The 23,307-nt window shown below is 36.9% G+C and overlaps 1 protein-coding gene across 1 annotated transcript; it reads right to left on the bottom strand.

Moving 5' to 3' along the window:
* Nucleotides 1–238: 238 nt before the first annotated feature.
* Nucleotides 239–23,307, bottom strand: DHX29 (DExH-box helicase 29; the record flags this gene model as incomplete). The annotated part of the gene is made up of 27 exons (XM_079548527.1): nucleotides 239–294; nucleotides 1,061–1,157; nucleotides 2,170–2,301; nucleotides 2,860–3,162; nucleotides 3,844–3,937; nucleotides 4,301–4,437; nucleotides 5,231–5,455; nucleotides 6,180–6,255; nucleotides 7,082–7,210; nucleotides 8,133–8,221; nucleotides 9,199–9,283; nucleotides 9,996–10,116; nucleotides 10,625–10,769; nucleotides 11,883–12,023; nucleotides 12,792–12,968; nucleotides 14,402–14,545; nucleotides 15,266–15,862; nucleotides 16,256–16,379; nucleotides 17,272–17,437; nucleotides 17,840–18,001; nucleotides 18,275–18,401; nucleotides 18,880–19,005; nucleotides 19,411–19,553; nucleotides 19,947–20,076; nucleotides 20,603–20,716; nucleotides 21,376–21,455; nucleotides 23,115–23,307. 27 exons carry the CDS (start codon nucleotides 23,305–23,307, stop codon nucleotides 239–241), a joined length of 4,113 nt encoding a protein of 1,370 aa, XP_079404653.1.

Genomic DNA, 23,307 nt, shown 5'->3' with positions numbered 1-23,307 from the left:
TCCATGATCATTCATACATTCTGATAAATGGCGCTGGCATAAAAGGATAAACTTATTAATCTGTACACATTCATCTTTAAAGATGATACAGAAATTAAGTTCTACGAAGAAATCATGCAGTCTTCCCACATCATAACTGGCATTAACCAAACTAATCATTTAAATACTTCCATTTAGTGTTGGAGTGTGCATTTCTCCTGGCATTACCAAAGCTCTGGATTCTTACTTATGTCCAGTTTCAGTTACTATTTTCTGTTTTTATCAGTTCTTTGATGATGTGTAAAACCTTATCATCTAGGAAAGAAAACACAAACACAACAGTAAGCAAAAAAGAATAAGCTTAAAAACAGATTTCAACCCCCCCCCCCCCCCAAAAAAAAAAACCAAGAAAATCAGAAGATAAATCTAGGTATCACAGAAAACTGAAGAAAATTTTTGATTTTTTTTTTGATTATGGTGGACTCTAATGTAAGGCTAGCAAATTCTGTCCACAGGATGCAATTAGCAAGTTTGTAAAAAGAAAAAAAAAAAAAAAAAAAGTGTGCCATGAGCTGATGGTGATAGTCATTTCAGTATTTCACAAAAGAAATTGAGAAAATGACTGTGCTACTCCATATGCATTAGCATACTGCACCTCACTTCCTCCCCATCTACAGCATTCTTCTGAACTGCTAGTATTCCAAAACTTTAGCTGTGCTCCTCCATCCCTAATTTCAGGGAGCAGAAATGCAATTTCACCCTGTTACCCTGAATTGTGAGATAACTCACATAACATTTAAAATTCATCCAACACATGTCATTTAATTTTTCTTTTATATTTTTCACCATGTACTACCACCATCTTGATATGAGATGTTTAAAATAACAGTTGTGCAAATCACCATGCATCTTTGGATGAGCTTAATAAGATGTAGGAACTATACTGAACTTCTGAATTTCTCTGAAGATAATGAAATCATGTTCAGGTTACACTAATCCTGTTGAAGGTGTAGAGTAGTAACACTTTATCAGATCTGCCACAAGGTCCATTATTGTAACAGCAATGCAATAATAAAGTTACCTTCAAGTGACATTTTAGGATTTTCAAGTTTCTTCTGTAAGACAGACTCTATGAGAACTCTCAGTTGTTTGAAAATTACTGCTATCTTTACAGGAGCCTATAAAGAACAGAGAAGACAAATATTCACACTACTGCCAAAAGTATTCTATGCAAAAACTCAGATTAAAAAGGACTACCTCACGTACACAGAAGTTTATAACAATATTCCTATAAACATTCAGCACATGCACAGTTTTAAGTGTATGGATAGCATATCCATGAAGTAACTAGGCTTACACTATGCCCTCTAATCTGTTTGCAGCTGTTGTTCGTAGCATCACAGTCTGAAGAACAGCAGAACGTACGTATCAAACATAACAACCAGCATACAATGAATTTATTAATTGATACCCATAGCCTCCTTTTTTTTTTTTTTTTTTTTTTTTTTTTTTTTTAAATTTCCCCCCCACCCCCCAGTTTAAGCTGAAAGCATTTGCAGTTCATAGATTTCTTTGAGTGTAGCACAGTGCCACAGGAGCACTGAATGTTGTAATCAAGTAACTAATGTTTGCCACTTAACAGGATGCAGAGGATTTTGGCACATGACTTGTTTCAGTTTGTCTACAAAAATATAATAAGAAAATGCATTCAGTTTTTCCGTTCCCAAATAAATCTTAAATTTGGAAGATAAATTCATCCCAAATCAAGCAAACAGGTGTCTTCCATTTGGATTTTTTTTTTCTTTCAGCAACAAAAAAATAAATAAGTAGCGTTTCAAAGATAAATAGGTACCCACATACTAGCAAAACTGCACAGAAGGGCACACATTTGCTCCATGGAAGCAAGGTTTAGTTTCTAATTCAAATACCTTCTCTACCAACACTGACTTTATTCCTGAAGAGGGGGAACTGATCTGTAATAAGCTACATGTTATTAGACCTCCTTCTCCTGCTAGCTGTAAAGATTTCACTACACACAAATTTTCCCATAATTCTCTTAAGTCCTCTCCTTTCCTTCCCTCCCTTCAACCTACATAAGCAGTATTCAAAAGCAGGACCTCAAGAGTGAAGATTAACTGTGTAACACAGAAGCCAATGGAACCATAAAAAGTAGTCACCACTCCAGCACACCTGAAAATGGATCCAGCCATCAACTGTCAGGAGACGCTCCCGATGCTGGACTTCTATATCCCCACCAAAAAGCAAAATGGGAAAGGGTGATATCAGAGTGGTCTCTCTCAAGTACACTTTTGCATACCTCACCTGTTTATAAACAAACATGAGAATTAAAACCAAGAAAACAGAAATCCCTAAGATCTACATAATCAAACTTAAGTACTTACTTTTTCTTTAACAACCCAATCAAAACAAATTATTGTACACAATAGTTGTTGGCAATTTACCTCCTCCATACTACAGAAGACATAACATCTAACCCACTTTGAGTGACCAGGGAATCGGTTCAGTGCTACAACTTCTTTGTTTAAAACTTAAATTTCATGTCTCTCTTCTGATTAAGGCTGTGATAAATGTTATATGTTACTTCTGGCTTTGGAGCTTCTCCAAAATGGGAAGAAAGAACTGAAACAAGAAGGGGGCACTTTCACACAGAAGAGTCAGTTTTGTTTGTTTCACTGTTCCCAGAAAAACGGACATTGGGAACGTTAGATATTATCAAGGACTCCTAAAGATGAACCAGATATTCACATACATTTTACATTAGTGTATGTTATTTAACCTTAGAGGTGCAATGCCACTTTCACACTATCAGCTACATTCACTGTTTTTCTAGCTAACTCTTTGATAGAGCCATGACATTACCTTCTCCTGGTAAAGAAGCCATCCATATATCTGTAAGTCTCGATTTACTGAGGAGGGATGCACTTGCGCTTTACCCTGAGCAGTTTCTACCAGGCATGCCAGCTTCTCTGTGATGTCCACAGATTTTGTATATATTATTTTTCCTACATTGTCATACAGCCCTGCAGTCAGTACAGCTTTAAGAAGAGCAATTTCATGGAGAGACAGGGATTGTGTGGCTCCATTTCCATCCCATCGATGCTGAGTTGTAGGTGCTGTGAACCCTGCTGCTCTGACCACCTTTATGAGTTCTTGCTTCACATCCTGAAATTAGTAAAATAGTAAAATTCTAAATTTGAAACAGGTACATATTGAAATCTGTCCTTAAGAGGTTATTTAAGTAAGACTGTGCTTTATCTTTCAAACTGAGCGACAGATCTCATCTAAGAATCAGACAGTGTTAGTATTTTAATTCATAAATTTTTACTTTCTGATGGAAATAAAGATGAATTTTCCCAACATGAGTAACTGCAAAACTGACATGGAAGTGCAGATGAAGAAAAGGTGTCACTGAACTCTTCCACGTGGGAAAGTTACACTCACTGACATTCATCAGTGCTTGTTGAACACTTATGGAGTCCAGACAGCAAATATGAGCACAGTGAGGCACTGTGTGGTGAATTTCAGTAATGGTGACAGCGGGTTATCTCCACTGTAAGAGATCTTTACAAGCACAGAATACAGGCTGTTGTATGTACATAACAGGTGGTATGTACATAACAGGAACAGCTAGCAATGGAGTATGTTGAAAAATGGTGTTCTGTAGCTGAGAATTTGCTATATCAAATAGTGTTATTGGGGTCTTTGTATCTGTTGTCATTTCCATGAAAATGAAAAGGAAGCATTACTTTCACAGTGACCCATGTAAGTTGTGATACATTATCATTTAAAAAGGGTAGGATGTTTCCATAGGAATCAGGTGCAGAATGTAATTATTTCATGTACCTCCAGAGTTAAAAGTGAAGTTCTATTTAGGAAATTTCTTCGACAGTAAGTCATTTCAGCACGATGTCCTCCTTCTTGCCGAGCCTTTTTCCACCTAAGGAAAAAATCCATCTTATTACACCAAAAATGACAGTACAATAATACTCCCTCCATATCTACACTATAATACTCAATATTCAGATCAACACAGCACAAAGACAAAAAAAAAAACCAAACAACTTTAAACCTAGGATAAAAAAAACAAGTATGCCAATGGTACACGAGCAAGCATATTTTAAAGAATATGGTAACAAGCAAATTATCCTTTTGTGTTTCCGTGTTTAACAATCTATTGTTATTCTCATGAGAAAAGCTTCAGGTGCTACCATTCAAAAGAAAGTGCTTCATTAAAACTGTTTTCAGAACCGCATTTCTTGTGTTACTAGTTCTGTCATAAGAACAAGAAAACATCACTTACCCCAGGTAAGCATTGTAGATTGTTATATGATCTGAGACTGCCAGTGCTATAGATGATTTTGCAAGATCTGCTTCATCTTTCCGACCAATTGGTGTAGTAAATGGTGATTTTTCTGTCATAACAGCAGCCAAAGTTGCCTGCAGTCAATAAAGCATAAAACATTTCAGAGTATTGTTCTGTGATGTTACAGATGTGCCTTACAAATAACTGTAAATCTTCTTTTACATTAGTATTTAATAGTTTCTGATTACCTTAATAATATTAAAAGACAACTTACATGCTAATATATACTGATGAAAACTAAAGTACTGAATCTCAAAACTCAGATGAAACAGCTTGTCACATGACAGGAATATCCAGTATGATATAGTGACAGTCAACAGATTGAACAACATCTGATTTAGATTAGACAATGTTACCAGGAGAACTTTTGATTTATACATCAATTTCAATTTTCAGATTTCAGCAGCTACCATACTCATGCAGTCTCTAATTTGCATGCACCCAGGATTAGCTGAAAGTGTAAGCTACACCACAGTGCCCACATCGTAAATTACCATGTAAGTTAATTTGCAGTAACTTTCTATCAGAACACTGTTAGCCTACATCAGCTGCAAGCAAATCCAGACTGGTATTGCTCATATTCAAGAGCTTCTTCTACAAGCATCATACCCCCCAACATCACAACTAACAACTACAGATCCAAGTTTGACTACTCTCCTATGAATGGCAACTGGAGTTTACGAACATTAACATTATATTCTCCCTCCAGGATACTCAGATCTCTTCACCTTAAATAACACATTTTAACTTCATATTTAATCCTTTCAGCATTTTGTAATAAACTGGATTAAACAGCTAACATTTTCTAAAAAAAAATAATTAATATGCAAGTAATTTAGGCAAGCATGGCTATATTTGTTTACTTACCACAGGATCCAAGCAGCCAAATATAGCGCCAAATATAAGCATTTTGCCAATTTTCACATTGACAGGAAGGGCTGCAAGGTGCTGGCCCAATGGAGTCAGTTTGGGCTCATTTAACTGACAAGCACCTATTTTCCTTAACAAGTTCATTGCATTACCAATTACTTGTGGTTGTGGTGGATCTAATGCTCTGGAAAGGAAGTCTTCAGGAGAGCCAAGGTTGCATTTCTACAGAGTAAATAGGCATAAATTTCAGAATAATGTCTACTTTACCAAAAACCAGGTGAAAACAAAGACAGTAATTTAACAAACTTCTACAGCAGCTACAAAGGAAACTGAAAAAATTCTTGCAGCTAAAAATCCATGTTCCTTCTTCTCTTAACCAATTTCTTGGTTGTAAGAATGAAGATGCCTCCCTACACTACATTTACATAACCTCATTGTCCAGAAAGATTAGTTATGGTATGAAGAGTGATCAGAGAAGTGTTATCAGTGGTCAGAAGTAAGCATCAGACTGACAAATCTGCATAGACGGAATTCAACATCTTGGCACTAATTTGCAACCAAAGTGAAACTGTTTGCTACAACCCAGCATTTTAAATACAAGCACCTTACAAATGCTTGGCAATACAATCCTCAGATATAAAACAGTGGGGGAGTGGGGAGAAAAATAATCATTCTTCTGCACTAGTTTTCCCATGCACTTACTCAGGATGAGGGAAATGGGCATGGAATTTCAGCAGATATCAGTTCAATGGATATTTAACTGAATTTGTGTTCAGTTAGAGGTTAAATGGAGTACTATCAGATGCAATTCTCTCTCATTCAGCATGCTCTGGATTTCTCATGACACAAGGGTGGGAAAAACTCTGCTAACTAAACCAGATTAAGGCAGTCTTAGCAAGTCCCTTTTTAGCTAACAAAGTCAGTAATTTCAGAACTAAAACCATACCATAATGTGAAGGCATAATTCTTCCAAAGGCACACGTAATATTTCTGGAACTGAATACTCCATGAAACTTTCAAACCTGCAATGTTAAAAACAAAGAATCAAGGATATGCAGTTTAGCTTTAGAATTCAAGTTGTAACCTCAGGTTTCAGATGCTCATTCTTCAAGAATATTCTTTTTGGAGGTGTTGAGGTCATGTATCTTAACGCATGAATAGACTGCTCATTAAATTAAGGCATATGGTATCCTGGAAGGCAGAGCTTTAGTGAAAATGCAGAAAAGGCAGTAAAGATCTAATTTTCAAAACAAATTCTTACAATGCATTGCTCTCAAATCAAAATGGAAGCTGTATGTGGTTAAAATGCACGTTTCACTTATGATTTCAGAATGCATTCAAATGAAATTTAGGTTAAGGTAAAGTTACAGTAAAGTAAGGGCCCTTCTGTTCCAGAGAAGCAGGAAATATGTTATTCCACTGCAGTAAAACTAACATCACCTGCCACATAATTTGTCTTTTTCTCTTATCCACATAGACACCATTTCAGAAGCTTACAGATCTGCCTGACAAGATTAAAAAAATTCAATGCTCAGGAGGCAACATTTGTATATACTTGGTGCATGGCAGCAGACAATTCCTTAAGTTCCATAACACCATGTTTCTACTTTCACTTTAAAAAAGAAAGTTAGAAAACACATTACAGATATAAAGAGTACGATTTACTATAAAAAAGGAAACTAAAATTAAGACACTAGTTATCACTTCACTGAAGTTGTTCAACTTACTTGCAGTTTTACAGTTGACTTTTGAGTTTGCATAATAAAAATAAACTTCAATGAAGCTTCTGTTTTTCTCAGAACAAAGACAGTGGTATTTGTGTGATTTACCAAAACAAGTGTACAGTACCTGTCTCTTGTGTACATTCGGAAGCAGAATCCATCCCTAACACGCCCAGCTCTTCCTTGGCGTTGCAAAGCACTAGCTTTGCTAACAAAAGTCTCCTCCAAGGAACTCATCTGACTGCTTTCATGATACCTTAAAAATTATAAAGCAAGTGCCAGTCTTCAGATTTCAGAATTAAAAATTTTTATGTATATTCTATAATTGACTAAAAATAACTGTCTATTGAGACCGTATTTATTAGTACTTACTTGAGAATATGATGTTCAGTTTGAAAACTAAGCATAGTTGGGGGAAACTGCATGTCACAGAACCTTGGATACAACTGATGAACAAACATATATAATTTGGCAAAGAGATGTAGCATTAGTTTATCAACTTCATCTCCCTAGCAGTTTAGAATCGGTTCATACTTGTGGCAACAAGGCATGGACTGAGATGTGAACAATCCAGATCGTTTATTATGGGTTCTCACATAACTTATATATATTCACAATTTTTTAGCTTTCCCATCCTCCTGCACAACTTTCCCATCTGCCTTTATGTCAACGAAGTATTCCACAAATGCTCTGTAACTGTGATTACAGTTGCTTATCCAGTCAGAACCATGAGCTGTTCCTTCTGCTTTTCTCTTCTTCTAGCGATATCCTTGATTCTCAGCCTCACCTTCTCATGCTTTTTATCTTGCTTCACAGCTGCTGCTCTGGATAACCTTTCTTGTATTCCCACATATACATTATAAAGATTTACACATTTAAGATAGAAAAACATTAACCCTTAAAACCTGGGATAGTATGAAAATGATTTACTTTACGTCTAAACCAGTACTTAACCATAATGATTCTTATCCATAAAAAGCTCCCCTTACTATTCTTCATATCATTTTAAAGTCCGAATCTCCATCCCAATCTTGCACCTAAACTGCAAACCATTATATGAGCTTATGTTTTTCATCTGTAGGTTAATAAGGATACCACAAAACTCCCTCAATGCTAGCCTGTAAACATTAACAGAAATATCAGTTGTGTTACTGATGGAAAAAAAAGAAATCCCTCACCTGTTTTCTTTTGTTCTCCCAGAATCAATTACGAAGACAACATCTGGTATTGTAATACCTGTCTCTGCTATATTAGTTGCCAAGACAATCTGAAATAGAATAGCAAAAATAAAAGAATTATGAAAAGTCAGTTTTCGTCTTTGAAATCAGTATTTTGAAAACACTGTTAGTTTCTTACCCAGAATTATTTTCCTAGATAATCTGACACAGCATTAAAACTATGCTAGCTGAAAAATTATTCAGCTTTCTACAATTAATGAGGAAACAAAAGTTGTGAGAATTTCACACACACTTTTTTTTTTTTTAATCCATCAAGTATATAGCAGCTATTACTTGCTAAAAATAGCCAATATGACTAGCCCGGCAGTAACCAAAACACTATTTCTGAAATAAAAAGTTATTATTGTAGTTAAATTCTAGAAAAAAAAGCTCTTTGAAAAAACATTAGGTTTAAGAGTTTGCCTGATCTCTGTCAAGGTTTTCTCAGCATGTTAACTTCAATCTATTACACAGCACCAGCTCAGAATCACAGAATCGCAGGGGTTGCAAGCGACCTTAAGAGATAACTCCAACAGCCCTGCTGCAGCAGGTTCCCTACAATAGGTCGCACAGGTAGGCATCCAGCCAGACTTGAATATCTCCATAGAAGACGACTCCACAATCTCCACAACCTGTTCCAGTGTTCCATCACCCTTACTGTACAGAAGTTCTTCCATAAGTTAGTACTTCCTATGTTTAAGCTCTAGGCCACTACTCTTTGCTCTGCTGCTACACACTGCCATCTGCCTCCCACCTCCATTTGGATATTTATTGACATTTATCACATCCCCTCTTAGTCTTCTTCAGGGTACTCAGCCTTTCCTCATACAGGAGACACTCCACAATCTTTAGCATCTTTGTGGCCCTGTGCTGGACCTCTGCTGAAAAAAAAAAAAAAAAACCAGAAGAACTTCCTTCCTAGTGAGAAAGTTCTAGGAGCAACTGGTTGTCATGTGGTTCTGTATGATATAACTTCAGTTCACTGAAAGAAATAATTTCTTACTTTGCCTTTTTAATTATGTCATACCTTTCTAACGCCAAGAGGAGGTATTGTAAATGCAGCTGCTTGATCTTGTGTTGAAAGAACAGAATGCAAAGCTATCAATCTGTGCCTAAAATAAGAAATTACACTAATCAATATGCATACTACCATACAATAAGACCAGAACAATGAGAGAAAAGTTGAAGAAAGCAACTAGAATGGACACTAGAAAGAGTAAGAACTTTGTATGGTTAGGCATGAAAACCTTCTTCTGTATTTTACTACAATTTTAAGAATAATACTGCAAACACCGTTAGTTCACAGAGATTTTTTCTTTAGCAATAATGCTGGAGAAGTACTAGTACTACTGTAAAACTCCACGTAAATTTACACAAATAGCATAGTAAAAAACAGAATTAGGTGTCTACAAGTCTGAGTCCTTTACATCATGCTTTTGAGATAAGGACTGTCACTGAAGCTTTGTACATAACTATAAACATGTAGCTTTCAGCACAAATAAGAGAAGTCTTCAAAAAGAGTCAGACACAGATTTATACTTCCTTCTTTTCTAGACCTTAAGTACATCTATGAATATTTAGAATTTGACAGCAAACGTTCTTTATATGTTATAGCTTCACTATCCCCTATTTATCCATAAAATAAGTTTCATCTGTACCATTTCTAAGCACTTCTTTTCTGCAAAGTAAAAGATACTTGTAGTGTAAAGTAGGCTCAAAGATGCAATTATCAACATCTCTTTTCAAGAATGGCAGGCCATAAAAATCAAGAAGAATATATTAGTCAAGTTAATCAGCTGATTTTGTAGAGAATATCTACATCACCTATCACACAAGCTAAATCTTCTGTCAGTTGAAATGAGATCATACAATTGCTGGATATGAGCAAGGCCTGGTAAAAAGATCAGCACAGCACCTTCAGTGTTCTTGAACTGGGGACTTCTATCTGGAAAGTTACAATAAAGACAAACAGGTAAGACAAAAAAAAAAATTTGCAAACAGCTTCATCTGGTGACAGGAAATAATTCTGAGGCCTGAATGTTTTATTGTTATTTAAGATATTTTACATAAAAATGAATACAAGTATTCTTATTACAAGTGTATGTGTGTGTTTATATATATTTATATACATAAATATAAATATAATATATATAAATATATATTATATATTTATTAATATTATATATTAATATATCAATATATAATATATACTTATATATTTATATATAAATATATAATATGTATTATATGTATTTATATATATTTTAAATATATATAATATAAATATGTAATATATATAATATAAATATATATATATATATATATATATATTAAAAACACACACACACACACACACACACACACACTTGTAGCGTATGTATATAAAAATACAAGTAAACCTGGGAAGTAAGTAGAAAGGGCAGTCACAAGTACATAAACATCTTAAGAAGTACCTAAGTATGCAAGCAGCTCCAAAATAAGTTCAAGATTGATCTTGTAAGGATTCATATAGAAGACTGCTTGCTGGGTCCGACTGCTATACTTTTGATAGTAAGGAGCCAAATCAATACCAGATCCAGACTGGACTGGGACATACTCCTAGAAAGGAAGAAAAAAAATCATGTTTGGTGTTTTAAAACAAGAGGAGAATGTTAATTTGTCACTTACTTTAGGGCCCCTTGAAGTAGATATTGCGATAAGTGACAATTAATTGACTAACTTCACATGGACATCAGTGAGAGTTAGATTTAATCAAAGACATCTACATATCCAGTGTATGTATACAGGATGTTCATTCTGCGAACTACACATTGCCTATAAATATCTCAGAGATACATACTTAACAGGCCTCTATATTAGGTAGTACTGTTCTAAGTTATTTCACTGTTACAAGTTATTTTACTGTTAATTAAAGCACTTTAGAAAGAAGCTCGCCACCACATTCTCATGGACTGGAGTCTCAACACAAATAATAAAAAATGGAGGACCACTTCAGAGTACTTTGACTTCAACTAAAACATGTTGCTTTGATGATCTGTCTAGCCATCACTGGACAAAATTAGCAGAGAACAGCATATTCAGAATAGGTACACCTGTGTCATCACACCAAACTAAGTATACCCGGAGAAGCCTCAAGACAGCAAGTTGTCCGACAGGCACGAACAGACTAAAGTTGCCAGAAGTCAAAAGACATTTGTAACCTCCTTCCTTAAAGAGTTGTAATTCAGAAGCAAGTACAACTGTTGTTGTAGAATGGTCATAGTATTAATCACAGCCTGTTGATCCAAAAAGTTCTACTGTCTTACAGAAATCATCTTATTTGGCATGCCAAGCTGGAGGATCTTGAGAGGATGTGGCCTTGTCATTTCTTTTTCAGTTCACTAGTGAGAATAATTCTTTGGGAGAACTAACTCAAATGCTTTTCCCTGATGCTGCTTACAGGTCTAGAGCTGGGAGTCTGCACAAGAGAAACAACAGAACTCAGCGTCAAATACATTAAAATCATGACAGCTATAGAGGAATTGGAAGATGAAAAAACAAAAGGACATATATTTACTAAACACTTTATTTCCACTACAGAAGAGCCATTGTGTCTGTCTTGAATCAACTGCTGAAATAACATTGTTTTACACACTCCAACTACATTTAACAAATGTAGTTGAACATAATAAAATAAAAATCTAAAACCGAAACTAGAAATGCCTATTTTACCTGATACTTTGTGGTGCCTCCTCCTTTTGTAGTAATATTTATCATTATTTCTTCCTCTTCCTCTAAAAATTTCTGACAATATTCTGAGTCTTTCTCCAGAACATAGCCAGTTGCTTCAATTACATCTTCAATATGGAAAACCTTCAATGAAAAATCCCAAAAGAAATTAAAAGGTATATAAAAAACTATTCAGCAGCTTCTTTGTTCTTTAAGGCTTACATACAAAGTTGAATGGGTCGTCCTTTCCTGTATTAATACTGTAATAGATTTGGCAAATTTGGCTTAATTTTTCATGATTTTTGAAAACTTAATTTAGAACCAATGACTTCAATGTACCCCATATAACAATCAACACTGAGTTTATCATAGCCTATAAGAAGTATGAGAAACATACAACTTTGTCATTGCATAGGAGTATGTAGGAAGTATCTGCTTGTATATGTAGAAAGTACAGAGAAATCAACCTCTCTCCTTTCTGTGCTATCTAAAATGAACAGAGAAAAATAAAAATGTCACTGCTCAAGCAAGAACTGATTTTACATCTCTTTCTCTGGAGATATTAAAAACCTTCCTGGATGCTTTCTTGTGCAACCCACACTAAGGAACTTGCTTTAACAAGGGAGTTGGACTAGATAATCTTCAGATTATCTCTGTCTCTTTTAACTCCTGTTATTCCATTAATCAATGGATTACCGATCAGAAAAAAAACACTAAAACCATATAATATTACAATTCAAAGCACTGAAACAATTTTAAGTTTTCAAAAAGGAAAGTCTACTAGTCATTGAGATACACGCTTAAGTTATTTTTCTTATAAAAATTACATAGTTACATTCACTATACATGCTAACTAGTCAAACACTGTATAGGTACAGAGTGCCTTTTATAATCAAAGAAACATTCACTTACCTCAACAGGATAACTTCTCCCTGAGATCCTTAAAATGGGACAGTGTGAAAAATAGCTGGAAAACTTCTCACTGTCTACAGTAGCACTCATCAAAATCAGATGCAGGTCTGAACGCTTATGCAAGATCTCTTTCAGGATAACTAGTAAGAAATCAGACTGGACACTTCTTTCATGTACCTAGAAGAAGAAAAAAAATATATCTTAGGATCACCAAGGTTCGAAAACACCTCCAAGATCACCCAGTCCAACATTCATCTACTAATATTTCTGCATTAAGTCATGTCCCTTAGTACAACATCTGAATATTCTTTGAATGACTCCACATCCCTGAGCAGCCCATTTCAGTGTTTGACCACTCTTTCAGTGAAGAAAATTTTCCTAACGTCCAACAGAAATCTCCTCTGGCACAATTTGAAGCATTCCCTGTAGTCCTGTTGCTAGTTACGTGGGAAAAGCTAACCTGCAATTCACCATAACCTCCTTTCAGGTAGTTGTAGACAGTGATAAAGCCTCCCCTGAGCCTCCTCGTCTCCAAACTAAACAACCTCAGTTCACTCAGCTGCATCTCATGCAACTTGTGCTCCAGAACCCTAACCATCACCCTTCTCCAGACAGGCTTCAAGGCCTTGATGTCTTTCTTGTAGTGAAGGGCTCAAAACCAAACACAGTATTTGAGGTATGGCCTTTATCAGAGCTGAGTATACAGAGAAACAATCACTTTCCTGCTCCTGCTGACACTTGCTCTGATATAAGACAGGATACTATTTGCCTTCTTGGCCATCTGAGCACACTAATGGCTCATGTTTAGCTGAATGCTGAGCAGCACCTCTAGGCCCATTTCTTCTGCAGCCTTCCAGCCACTGTGGTCACAAGCCTAGACAGCACTACGGGCTTTGGGCAAAATGCAGGAGCTGAAACTTGGTCATATTGAACTCCTTCCCACTGACCTCAGCCCAGTGAACCTGCCTGTACAGATCGTTCTGCAGGGCTTTCCTGCCCCAAGATACCAAGATGGAATGAAGTGTGGATTTGTCATCTGCTTACTTACTGGCGGTGCACTAAGTCCCCTCATCCAGGTCATCAATAAAGATATTAAAGTACTAACTCCAGTACTAACCCCTGGCAAACACCACTCGTGACCAGTTCACCACCGTTCTCTAGGCCTGGCCAGCCAGTTCTTTACCCATAAAGGAGTATTATACCTGTCCAAGACACAGGCTGCCAGCTTCTCCAAGAGAACCTGACACCGTGAGACAGTGTCAAAGGCATTGCTGAAGCCTAAGCAGACTACATCGACAGCTGTTCCCTTATCCATCCAGGCAGGTCACTTAATCATAGAGGGAGACCAGGTTGGTAAGGCAGGACCTGCCTTTCACAAACCCATTCTGACTGGGCCCGACCCCCCAGCTGTACCACAGATGCTGCAGTGGTCTCACTCCAGATGATCTATTCCATAACCTTTCTTGGCACTGAGGTCAGGCTGACAGGCCTGTAGATCCCCAGATCCTTTTTACAATCTTTCTAATCTTTTCACAAGCTTTCTATAGAAAGCTGTCAGAAATCTAGGCCCAGGATAACTATAGTTTCTGTAGAACAAAAGAGTTAATAACCTCATCTACAATAACATGAGATATACTTGAGAGAAGACCATCTTCTTGAAGTTTCCGAAGCAAAACACCTGTTGTACAGTACAGCAGTCTGGTGGCTTCTCCTGTTCTTGACTCCATACGAATTTGATACCCACACAGGGAGTTCTATAAGAGAAATAATATATTAAAAAATAGCAATAATTTAAAATAGCAAACAAGCAACAAACACTCAATATTAACTTTAAGCACGGTTAGATTTGATACTGTACAAGTTACTATCTAATCGGCACGATTACTTCCACATTGTTTTTCCCTTATGCATTTGTCTTTGTTACAAAAGGGAAAACGCATTAGAAGACAGTAAATTTCTCCAGAGCAGTAAAGAGATGCTCAGTATTCTTTTTAAGGCTTCTTTATATAATGTATTTATGGAGCCCCTCTAGGAATTTCACACAAAGACTACCACAGAACACACAGGACCTTGCATTTCTACAAGTAAAATTATAGCTTATTTGGAAGGGACCTCAAAACTGAGGCAGACTTGAAGACAGATTTGAGTGCTCAGCTTTATCCAGCACAGTTGTCTATCCATGATGGATATGAGACCTCCCACAGCAATCTGCGCTGGTATGTGACAATCCCCATCATCAAACAGTTCCTCTTAGTCACTTTTTTTTTTTTTTTAAAAAAAAAAAAAGAAATCATGTATACATACTCAGTGGTCTCCAGATGACAATCTATAAAAAACAGCAGACACAGCAAAAAGAAGAAAAATACATTTCACTATTCCTTACACAACCAAATAATTATGTGTTTTACTTCGTAACAAGTATCCTGCTCCCTACATTTGATCAAAATTGAAATAGGAATAAAGATACTTCTTACTTTTCCTCCAGGTCCAGATTCACAGCCTAGCTCCTCACAAACCCTTGTGGCCAAACTCACTGCTGAAATTCTTCGGGGTTGTGTGCACACAATATTACATTTACTTGTTCCCTCATCCAGCAACAAGTCTTCTAACAAGAAATGGGGCACCTGAGTACTCTTCCCACTGCCTGTTTCACCAGCTACAACAACTACTCGATGTTTTTTGAGAGTTTCCACAATTGAATGTCTGTGCTTAAATACAGGCAATTCTTGTCTTTCTTTCAGGAATTTTTGGTATCTGGAGGAACTTTGCAGCTTTCTGAACAAATTCCTTGAAGGTTCCAAATTATCGATGTCTGTGGTCTCAAGGGAGGGATTGCTGAAGTCCTCATCAGAAACTAGGTTCTCCCAGGAATCTTCAGGACCTTCAGATACTTCTGGCTGCTTTTCACATTGTAGCTGCTGCTGCTGTTTTAATTTGTTTAATAATTTAGCAATAAAGGTATCACGAGGCTTGTTAGTTTCTATTTTGTTTTCTTCTTCCTTTTTCTTTTCAATATCACTCCACTCTAGCCAGACATCTCGGTAGGTAGGAGGCAGCAACTGATGAACTGACTTTGGGAGAAAAAATTAAAAAGTTACTCTGCATACTACTCACAGTTATCACTGATGTTATGCATAAATGAACTTGAATATCAGAAGATGTAAAACATGAAATAAGGACCTTTTCTAAAAACGAGGCTATGAAAACAGGAACACAGGTATCAAAAGTGCTTTATAGTCTTAATCTTGTGTTCTTCACAACACTGGAAGAACAGTTTCAATACAGATTAACTTCCTCTCTATGTGCTGTGGCACATGCGACTGTCAGTAAAATCAAATAAAGGTATAACTCAAGCAAATAACGGCTAACATTTCAATAAACTGTTTCTAGAATTTAACTAAAGATACTATAATGTAAAAACGCAAACAGATTCCATGCTGAAAACAGAAACACTAGTGTCTTACCTGTCCCTTAGTTAGATGATAGAGTGCCAAAGTAGCAGCTAAGTGTTGTGCTTGCATACTGTCTTCTGTTACAATTGTAGGACACATCGTCATTACATCATCTGATGACTTGGTAACCCTGACCCTTAAAGACAGATTCATACAGGCATTTCTCTTAATCTTTCCTAGCTATATAAACAGCACACATTTTAACGTTTTTTGTTTAAAAAAAAAAAAAAAAAAAAAAGTGAAAATATAGAAACTCAGCTCACTATTACTCAACAACTTTTTGTAATCAGTACTTCTATAACTACTTAACACAGCTTAGATACTGAAAGTATAGTTAAACAGATGTTAACATCTCAGCAGATTGTTAGCGGATACATGCCAGACACAACAGCAATCAGATTTAATACAGTCTCAGAGGAACAATACATTCAAACTGTTCATAGCTTCTACTTTGAGCAAGAAGATGGGATTTTTACTTTACTTAGTTGCTCCAAGAAGTACAGCTAATTGGCAATACCATGTTTACCTGCTCTATATATAGTATTCTATTTCATAGCACTGCATTATAGATTCACATTCAAAGAGAATTGGAATGTTTTGGTTACAGATTAATGGTAGCTTCCACTCAACTCTCTAACTCCCACTTTAAAAGAAATCCCAAAAGGGGAATACAAAAAAAAATATTAATGACTAAAACCAAAGATTTAACATGTTGGTTTGACCAAGAATTCTAGAAGTCAGTTGTCCAAAATTATCTCCCAGAATTTGCTTTGAAAAAGAATTTGAAGCTTGATAAGCTAACCCCATTAAGGGATCAATCAGTTTTATTTTTGCCGTACTGTCCAGCCTTAGGATTACTTTTGTAAAGCCATCCAGTGTAAAAATATCTTCCTGCTAGACAAAAATCACTTCAGACAAACACTATTATCTACTTAAATCCAGACCAACCTGACAAAACACAAGTAACCAGCATTTCTACATTTAAATGAACCAAAAGGAAAATTTAAAAAATCATGGGAAATACATACCTACATTTCCAGTATCTTCCAACTGGAACCTTTTCAAAAGCAGGATTTGGGCTCTTGGGAAAATTCTTCCTGCACCAGTCAATCAAAAATTGTTTTGGTGATTTACCAGTCCAGCTTCGAGCACTATAATCAAAATTTCTTATATCTAGTGGTTCTTTCTTTTTGGCTACAAGAGTAAAATGATACACGTTTTAATTTTCCCAAAGTTTATTTTAAATCTGTTACAATCAAGAATTGTTAAATTTTGGTTCAAACATGTTTTTATTGAACCAGTTACTTTTCTAAAGTGTTGAACAGGTCTATAAAATAAATAGAAAATACTGGTGCTGATACCTCAGAGAAATCCCAGCTTCCAGCAATGGAAAAAATGCAAGATTTTAGACCTAACAGTATGCCAGAAATAGTTTGCCATCAAGCATTAAAAAATAAATACAGAGCCTACCAGATCAGCTAGATCAGCAAGACAGCCCACCTGCCTTTGCCCACCACCAGAACTTCACAATTGCACAATGAATTGTCATAATCCTTAACAAAGTGATACTGTAAATCTGTTGTACAACTTTCAAACCTTTTTCTTCCTTTGCAGTACCATCAGGTTTTTCAAGCAAACTCAAATTCAGAGTGGTTTCTTGAGGTTGAGGTGGGGGAGCCTTTTTCTTTTCCTTCTGTTGTTGGTTTGACGTTTTTATAGCTGGATCAAAGACAGGATGCTCTTCAAGCATTGCCATTTCTGTCAAAGAGAGAATATAACTTATTCTCATCAATCGCTATATATCTGTGTTTAATTAATTCCATAAATTCATATTGAGAACCCAAAAATTCAAATTAATGAAACGATATTGACTTTTTCTAGCTTAATCCCCATGAAAAGAATAAGTTCAGGACAGTCTGTAGTTCACACAGTGGTGTGAAACATGATTAAATGAATTTAATCTTATTCAATCAACCTATTTAACTAACAGATTCACAGGCCACAAAACAAAATTAATTTGCTTGCTGCTACCTTGTTGAATTCTTCTTATTTTCTCTTGTGCCACCTTCTGACCTTGCTTGTCTTTGTCTTGCTTGGAGACGCTTGCTTGTTCTTTTGCTTCTGAAAGCTTTGCAGCCAGATGTACATACCTTTCATTCTATTTCAAACAATTATCAATTACAAGTTTAATATTACACGTGGGTGTTTTTTTTTTTTTTTTTTTTGAAGTTCAGTAGAAGTTACACATCATTCTTTGTATCAAGCTTAAAAACTAGTCATTCCTCATTTATGGCTTAACAGTTATTTAACAGTTGAAGCCTCTTAGATTTACAGACCCTTTCTTTATCTCACTGAGATTTGTTTCAGGAATTCTTCCTTACCAGCAAAATGCATTCAATATTCTGAGCCCAGTCCAAAAAAGAAAGAAGAAAAACAACTTAGGAAAACTGCCAACATATTTCCACTCAGTTGCCTGCAATGATGTAAAATTTTAAGACAACTTAAAAATAGACTAGCTATTCAACCTGCAGTTTTTAATAATCAGATCCACAAACTGCAGATGTATTAGACTTAAAAGTTTTTGCAGGACTTCTCATGAAACATTCTATCGTACTGGGTCAAACATTCTATCTTACTGGGTCAAACTTCTCTTCATCTGTCTCTTTCACAGATTCATTTTTCTCTTCATCACTCTGTTGCTCAGCGTACCGCAAAATCCACTCCTTCACACTCATTTCTTTCTGATCTTTTGTACTTGTCTCCTAGGGAGGGTAACCAAAATTATGAGTAGTAACAGTAAGCAAAAGCACTGACATTTATCTCGGTGTTAAGGAAACTTCTGTTTAAGATTGTCATGTAACTTGACTTATATTCATGTACAAATGACAGTCTTTCTTGTCATAAAGAGAATGAATCCAGGAGAAAAAATAAACTATGATGTGCAGTTAGTTAACTCAAACAATGAACTGTAGAATTTAAAAGACTCTACATGGAAAAAAGTTAACTTTCACATGACTGCTCCATTATAGTTAAAATAATGAGAGAATTATTAAGCATAACCTATTTTCAGAATTTTGCCATGTCAGTGCTGAAGTTGTTGCAAATTCCACGCTTTGGAAAATTCTGTGCTCCCTTACCACCACATACAAATAAATTTCATTAATTACCTTAGTTTCAGGGCTGTTCTCTTTCTTTTTCTTATCTGTTAAGCGAGGTGGATGTTCACGTTTTGACACTGGAGAACAAAATTTTGCTCTAGGTCTATGTTGCTGCTCTTCAAACTGCTGGCTAAAGCCTTCAGGCAAGGCATCTTCAAAATAAATTAAAAAAAAAAAAATACAAAACAGGTCACAAATTATGTCAAAAACAACTACTGAAATTGTAACTTAAAGCATGATTCTATGTCGGGTACCAACTAGAAGAATGTAAAATAAAAACAGTATGCCTGAAATAGAAGTTGAGCTTCAACATTTAGGTAGGTCAATATTTACTTTCTGGACTTTCAAAGAACTCTACAAGTAGGAAGAAAAGGACCTGTGACTATAAAAAGTCACAAAAACAATCAACAGTATAACTAGGGAAAGAACACCTACTGGTCTTAGTGGAACAACCTATTTGACCGCTACCAGCAAGTACTGCCACATCAGAGCTGGTCATACTGTTCTATTAAAAACTGTGTTCAGTTCTCTGCCACCGTACTTACCATCAGGAAGGTTTAAACAAAGCCAGTCAAGTGCAGAATGAAGATCACCACCATATAAAAGTGTATTTTTCATTGCATCTTCAATGTGTTCAGTCTTAAAAGAAAACCTTTGTAAAGCCATGTAAACGTCCTACAAATAATAATGAGTTTTAAAATATTAGCATTTAAAGTATCAATTTAATATAGGCTCACACTCCTATTTCTCCACTTCCCAAATAACTGATATTAAATGGACATAAAAAGGATAAATTCACTTACGAAAAGATGGAATAGAAAATCCTGTTTTGAGTAAAAACTTAATAATTTTAATTGTAAATATACACACATGTAGAAATAAAGCCACTTCCTATCTCTGATACAGTGTATGTATTTTCTGGCTAGAAGAATAAACCTGCAATTTTTCAGCTATGGTACAGAACCAATAGAATAGAAAACAAAAGAACAGAGGTTACAGTCTACTATGCTATCTATTTGAAAAGTGATTGTGATTACCGAAAGCACAGAGACATCTTTTCTGATAAACATACTAACTGATTCCACTGGCTAATTATTAATGAAATTAATGGAAAACATGGTACACTAGTTTGTACTATACACAGGAGTATAAATGATGAAAAACAGACAGCCTAAATAAGCAAGGTCATTTTAAACTCTACCTGTAGTTTCTTAGCAGTCAGTCTTCTGGAGATCATTCCTTTGTCATTGTTTTGTTTTTTATGGTCATTGATTACATCAATAATCCTTTTCTCCAAATTACTGCTTATCATTACCTACATAAGGAGAAGTAGTCAGTGTGAAGCAAAATATTACAAGTTTTTATGACATTTCAACGCTCTTTACGACAGAGTAATGGAAATACAGACACTCAAATGCATATTCAAATACATACTTCTGTTTTTCCACAAATGTGGTAAAACTTTCTTGTGAAAAAGAACAGATTATTCTTTTTTTTAACTGTATATTTCTACCTGAAATAGAACAATTCATTCCCAATCAAGAAATGCTCATTTACATCTCCAAGGGAGAAACTATTTCCGTTGTTACATTGTAAGAAAGAAAATAACCTACTGTAATGAGCAAGACCTTCCTTTTCCATTTATAAAAGAACTGATATAACATAATTTGATCATTAAGACAATCTTTTGAGTCTATCTTCCTTATTTGGCTTACAAAAATCTAGATATAGCAATTCTAATATTCTTAGCATTCCTAAAACATGAAGCATGTAATGTATCTTTTGTTACTCAAATACAGGTGTTCTTCTGCCGTAATAGTCTATCCTATTTCTCAATGCAAACTCAAAACCTCAAGCAGCTCAAGCATCAAAGACTAATACACAAATGTTGCTTACTTGCATAGCAATGAGTAAACATTTCTCAGGTAAAACAGTACCATAAAAAACAAAACTGTTTTACATGAAGATACTCACCTTAAGAATAGATTTATCTAGATTAGCAGCTGCAGCAGCACTGGAATCTATTGGTGAACTAAAACTGTAAGTTTTTGGACCTGCAAAATGCAGTAATCATCAATTACATGAGCAGAGCACAGAAAACACTCTTTATAAAGAGTGTTTTTAAAGCAGATCTAATATGTGGGAGGTTAAAGCAGAGAAAGATCATACTATTATGCCTGTAACATGCACGCGTATAATGGCTACAAGATCGATGGTACAGAAAGACTTTCTACCAAGGAATAGCAATGAAGGAAATTGAGGAGGATATTGGGTAGAAATGGTACCTAGCTAGGTTACTCAGCTACAATTGGTGTAGGAGAATGTAAAAGTAACCTCTGGAAGTATCACTGAATGTCTGACCTGTTTCTACCTAGGTGATATCTGTTTTTGGCCTCTGTCTGATAGCACAGCTTGATGTTGGATGTCATTCTTTTTGAGAATGCATATGCTGTTTCTGCTACTGCGCAACCACACATAAACCAGATAACCCCAGAGCTTCCAGCACCCTGCAGACCAGTGGACAGTGAAGCCCTCTAGGAAGTACTGCTGCCACCCAGCCTCTAGGAAGGCAGGATAGCATGCCAGCACTAGACAGCCTGCAAAGTTGCACGAGGACAGTTTGCTGCTGGGTCGGGACTGCATGCAGAGAATAGCATTTCAGAAAACAATAGTCAACTCTGGCCTGGAGCTACAGACAGCAGTTAGACACTGACAAGGTAATTACTGCTACTCTGTCCAATTGTTCAATAGTAGGGTTATGCTAACTTATTTATCGCTTAAACCAACTTGATTTTGACCATAGCATATAAATGAGATAGAATCATAGAATCATCCTGGTCAGACTGCCAAGATCATCCTGTCCAACCATCTACCTGCCATCAATGTTTCCCCATTAAACCATATCCCTTAGTACAACACCTAAACACTTCTTGAACAGCTCCAGAGATGGTGACTCAACCACATCTCTCTGGGCAGCATCTGACCACTCTTCAGTTTCTGAGAACAATAGAGAATTATGGTATTGAAAATGTGAGACATGAAAGGCATCAGAAACCAGATTTGAGAAAACAGAGCACGTACTGAGAGGCTCAGGAAGCCCAAAATACAGCGGAAGAGACTGCAAGACTTCATGTTAACAGGCAGCGATTTCCAGCAGCCAGACCACTACCACAGACAGCAGTACAGGCTGCTGCTGGCACTACCAGGCATCAGAACCGTGTCTGACAGATGCAGTGCGCCAAAAGAAGCAGGCAGTGCTGTGAGGTACCAGCTCAGGGCCGTTTCCAGCAGTCTGTCCTGCCGTTCCCACAGCCCAACCGGGGAGCTGCCTGCCCTGCAGCTAATATCACCTCAAAAGTCCCACCACGCGAAAATAAGACACAACCCAGGCTAACTCGGCTCTGTGCACAGATGGGAAAAGCACCACGTCAAAACAAACAGAGCAGGCAGCCTCCCGAGAGGCTGTGTCCACCTCAGCGGAAGGCAGCCACAAGACCGCCCTAGAACACCCCGGGACGGGACGGCCCGGCGCAGGCCCGGCAGCTCCGCTAGGACAGACTCCGGACTACACTCTCTCCTGGCTCACTCACTTCAGACCAGCCCCTTTCTGCCCCGCCTCCCCCCGACAGAGCCGCCGTACGAAGAGATCCGAATGCGACGCCCGCGCACGGCCGCCAGCCGGGCCCCTCCTTCCCGCAGCCGGGCCCCGCTACCTTGCTTGACGCGGGGCTCCTTGCAGGCGGGCGACGGCCGCGGGGCCGCTCTGCTGCCCGCCGCCTCATTGGCAGCAGCGGCACCGGCCTCGGCGGCGGCTCGCGATCTAGCGGCAGCGGTGGCCGCGGCGGCGGCGGAAGCAGCGTGGGCCGAGCCGCCGCCGCCTCGGTGCTTCTTGCCGCGGCCGCCCAT

This window comes from Tetrao urogallus, assembly GCF_951394365.1.
Source record: "Tetrao urogallus genome assembly, chromosome: Z".
NCBI lineage: Eukaryota > Metazoa > Chordata > Aves > Galliformes > Phasianidae > Tetrao > Tetrao urogallus.
The sequence above is the reverse complement of the archived record's forward strand: the minus strand, read 5'-3'. Positions and strand labels throughout refer to the sequence as shown.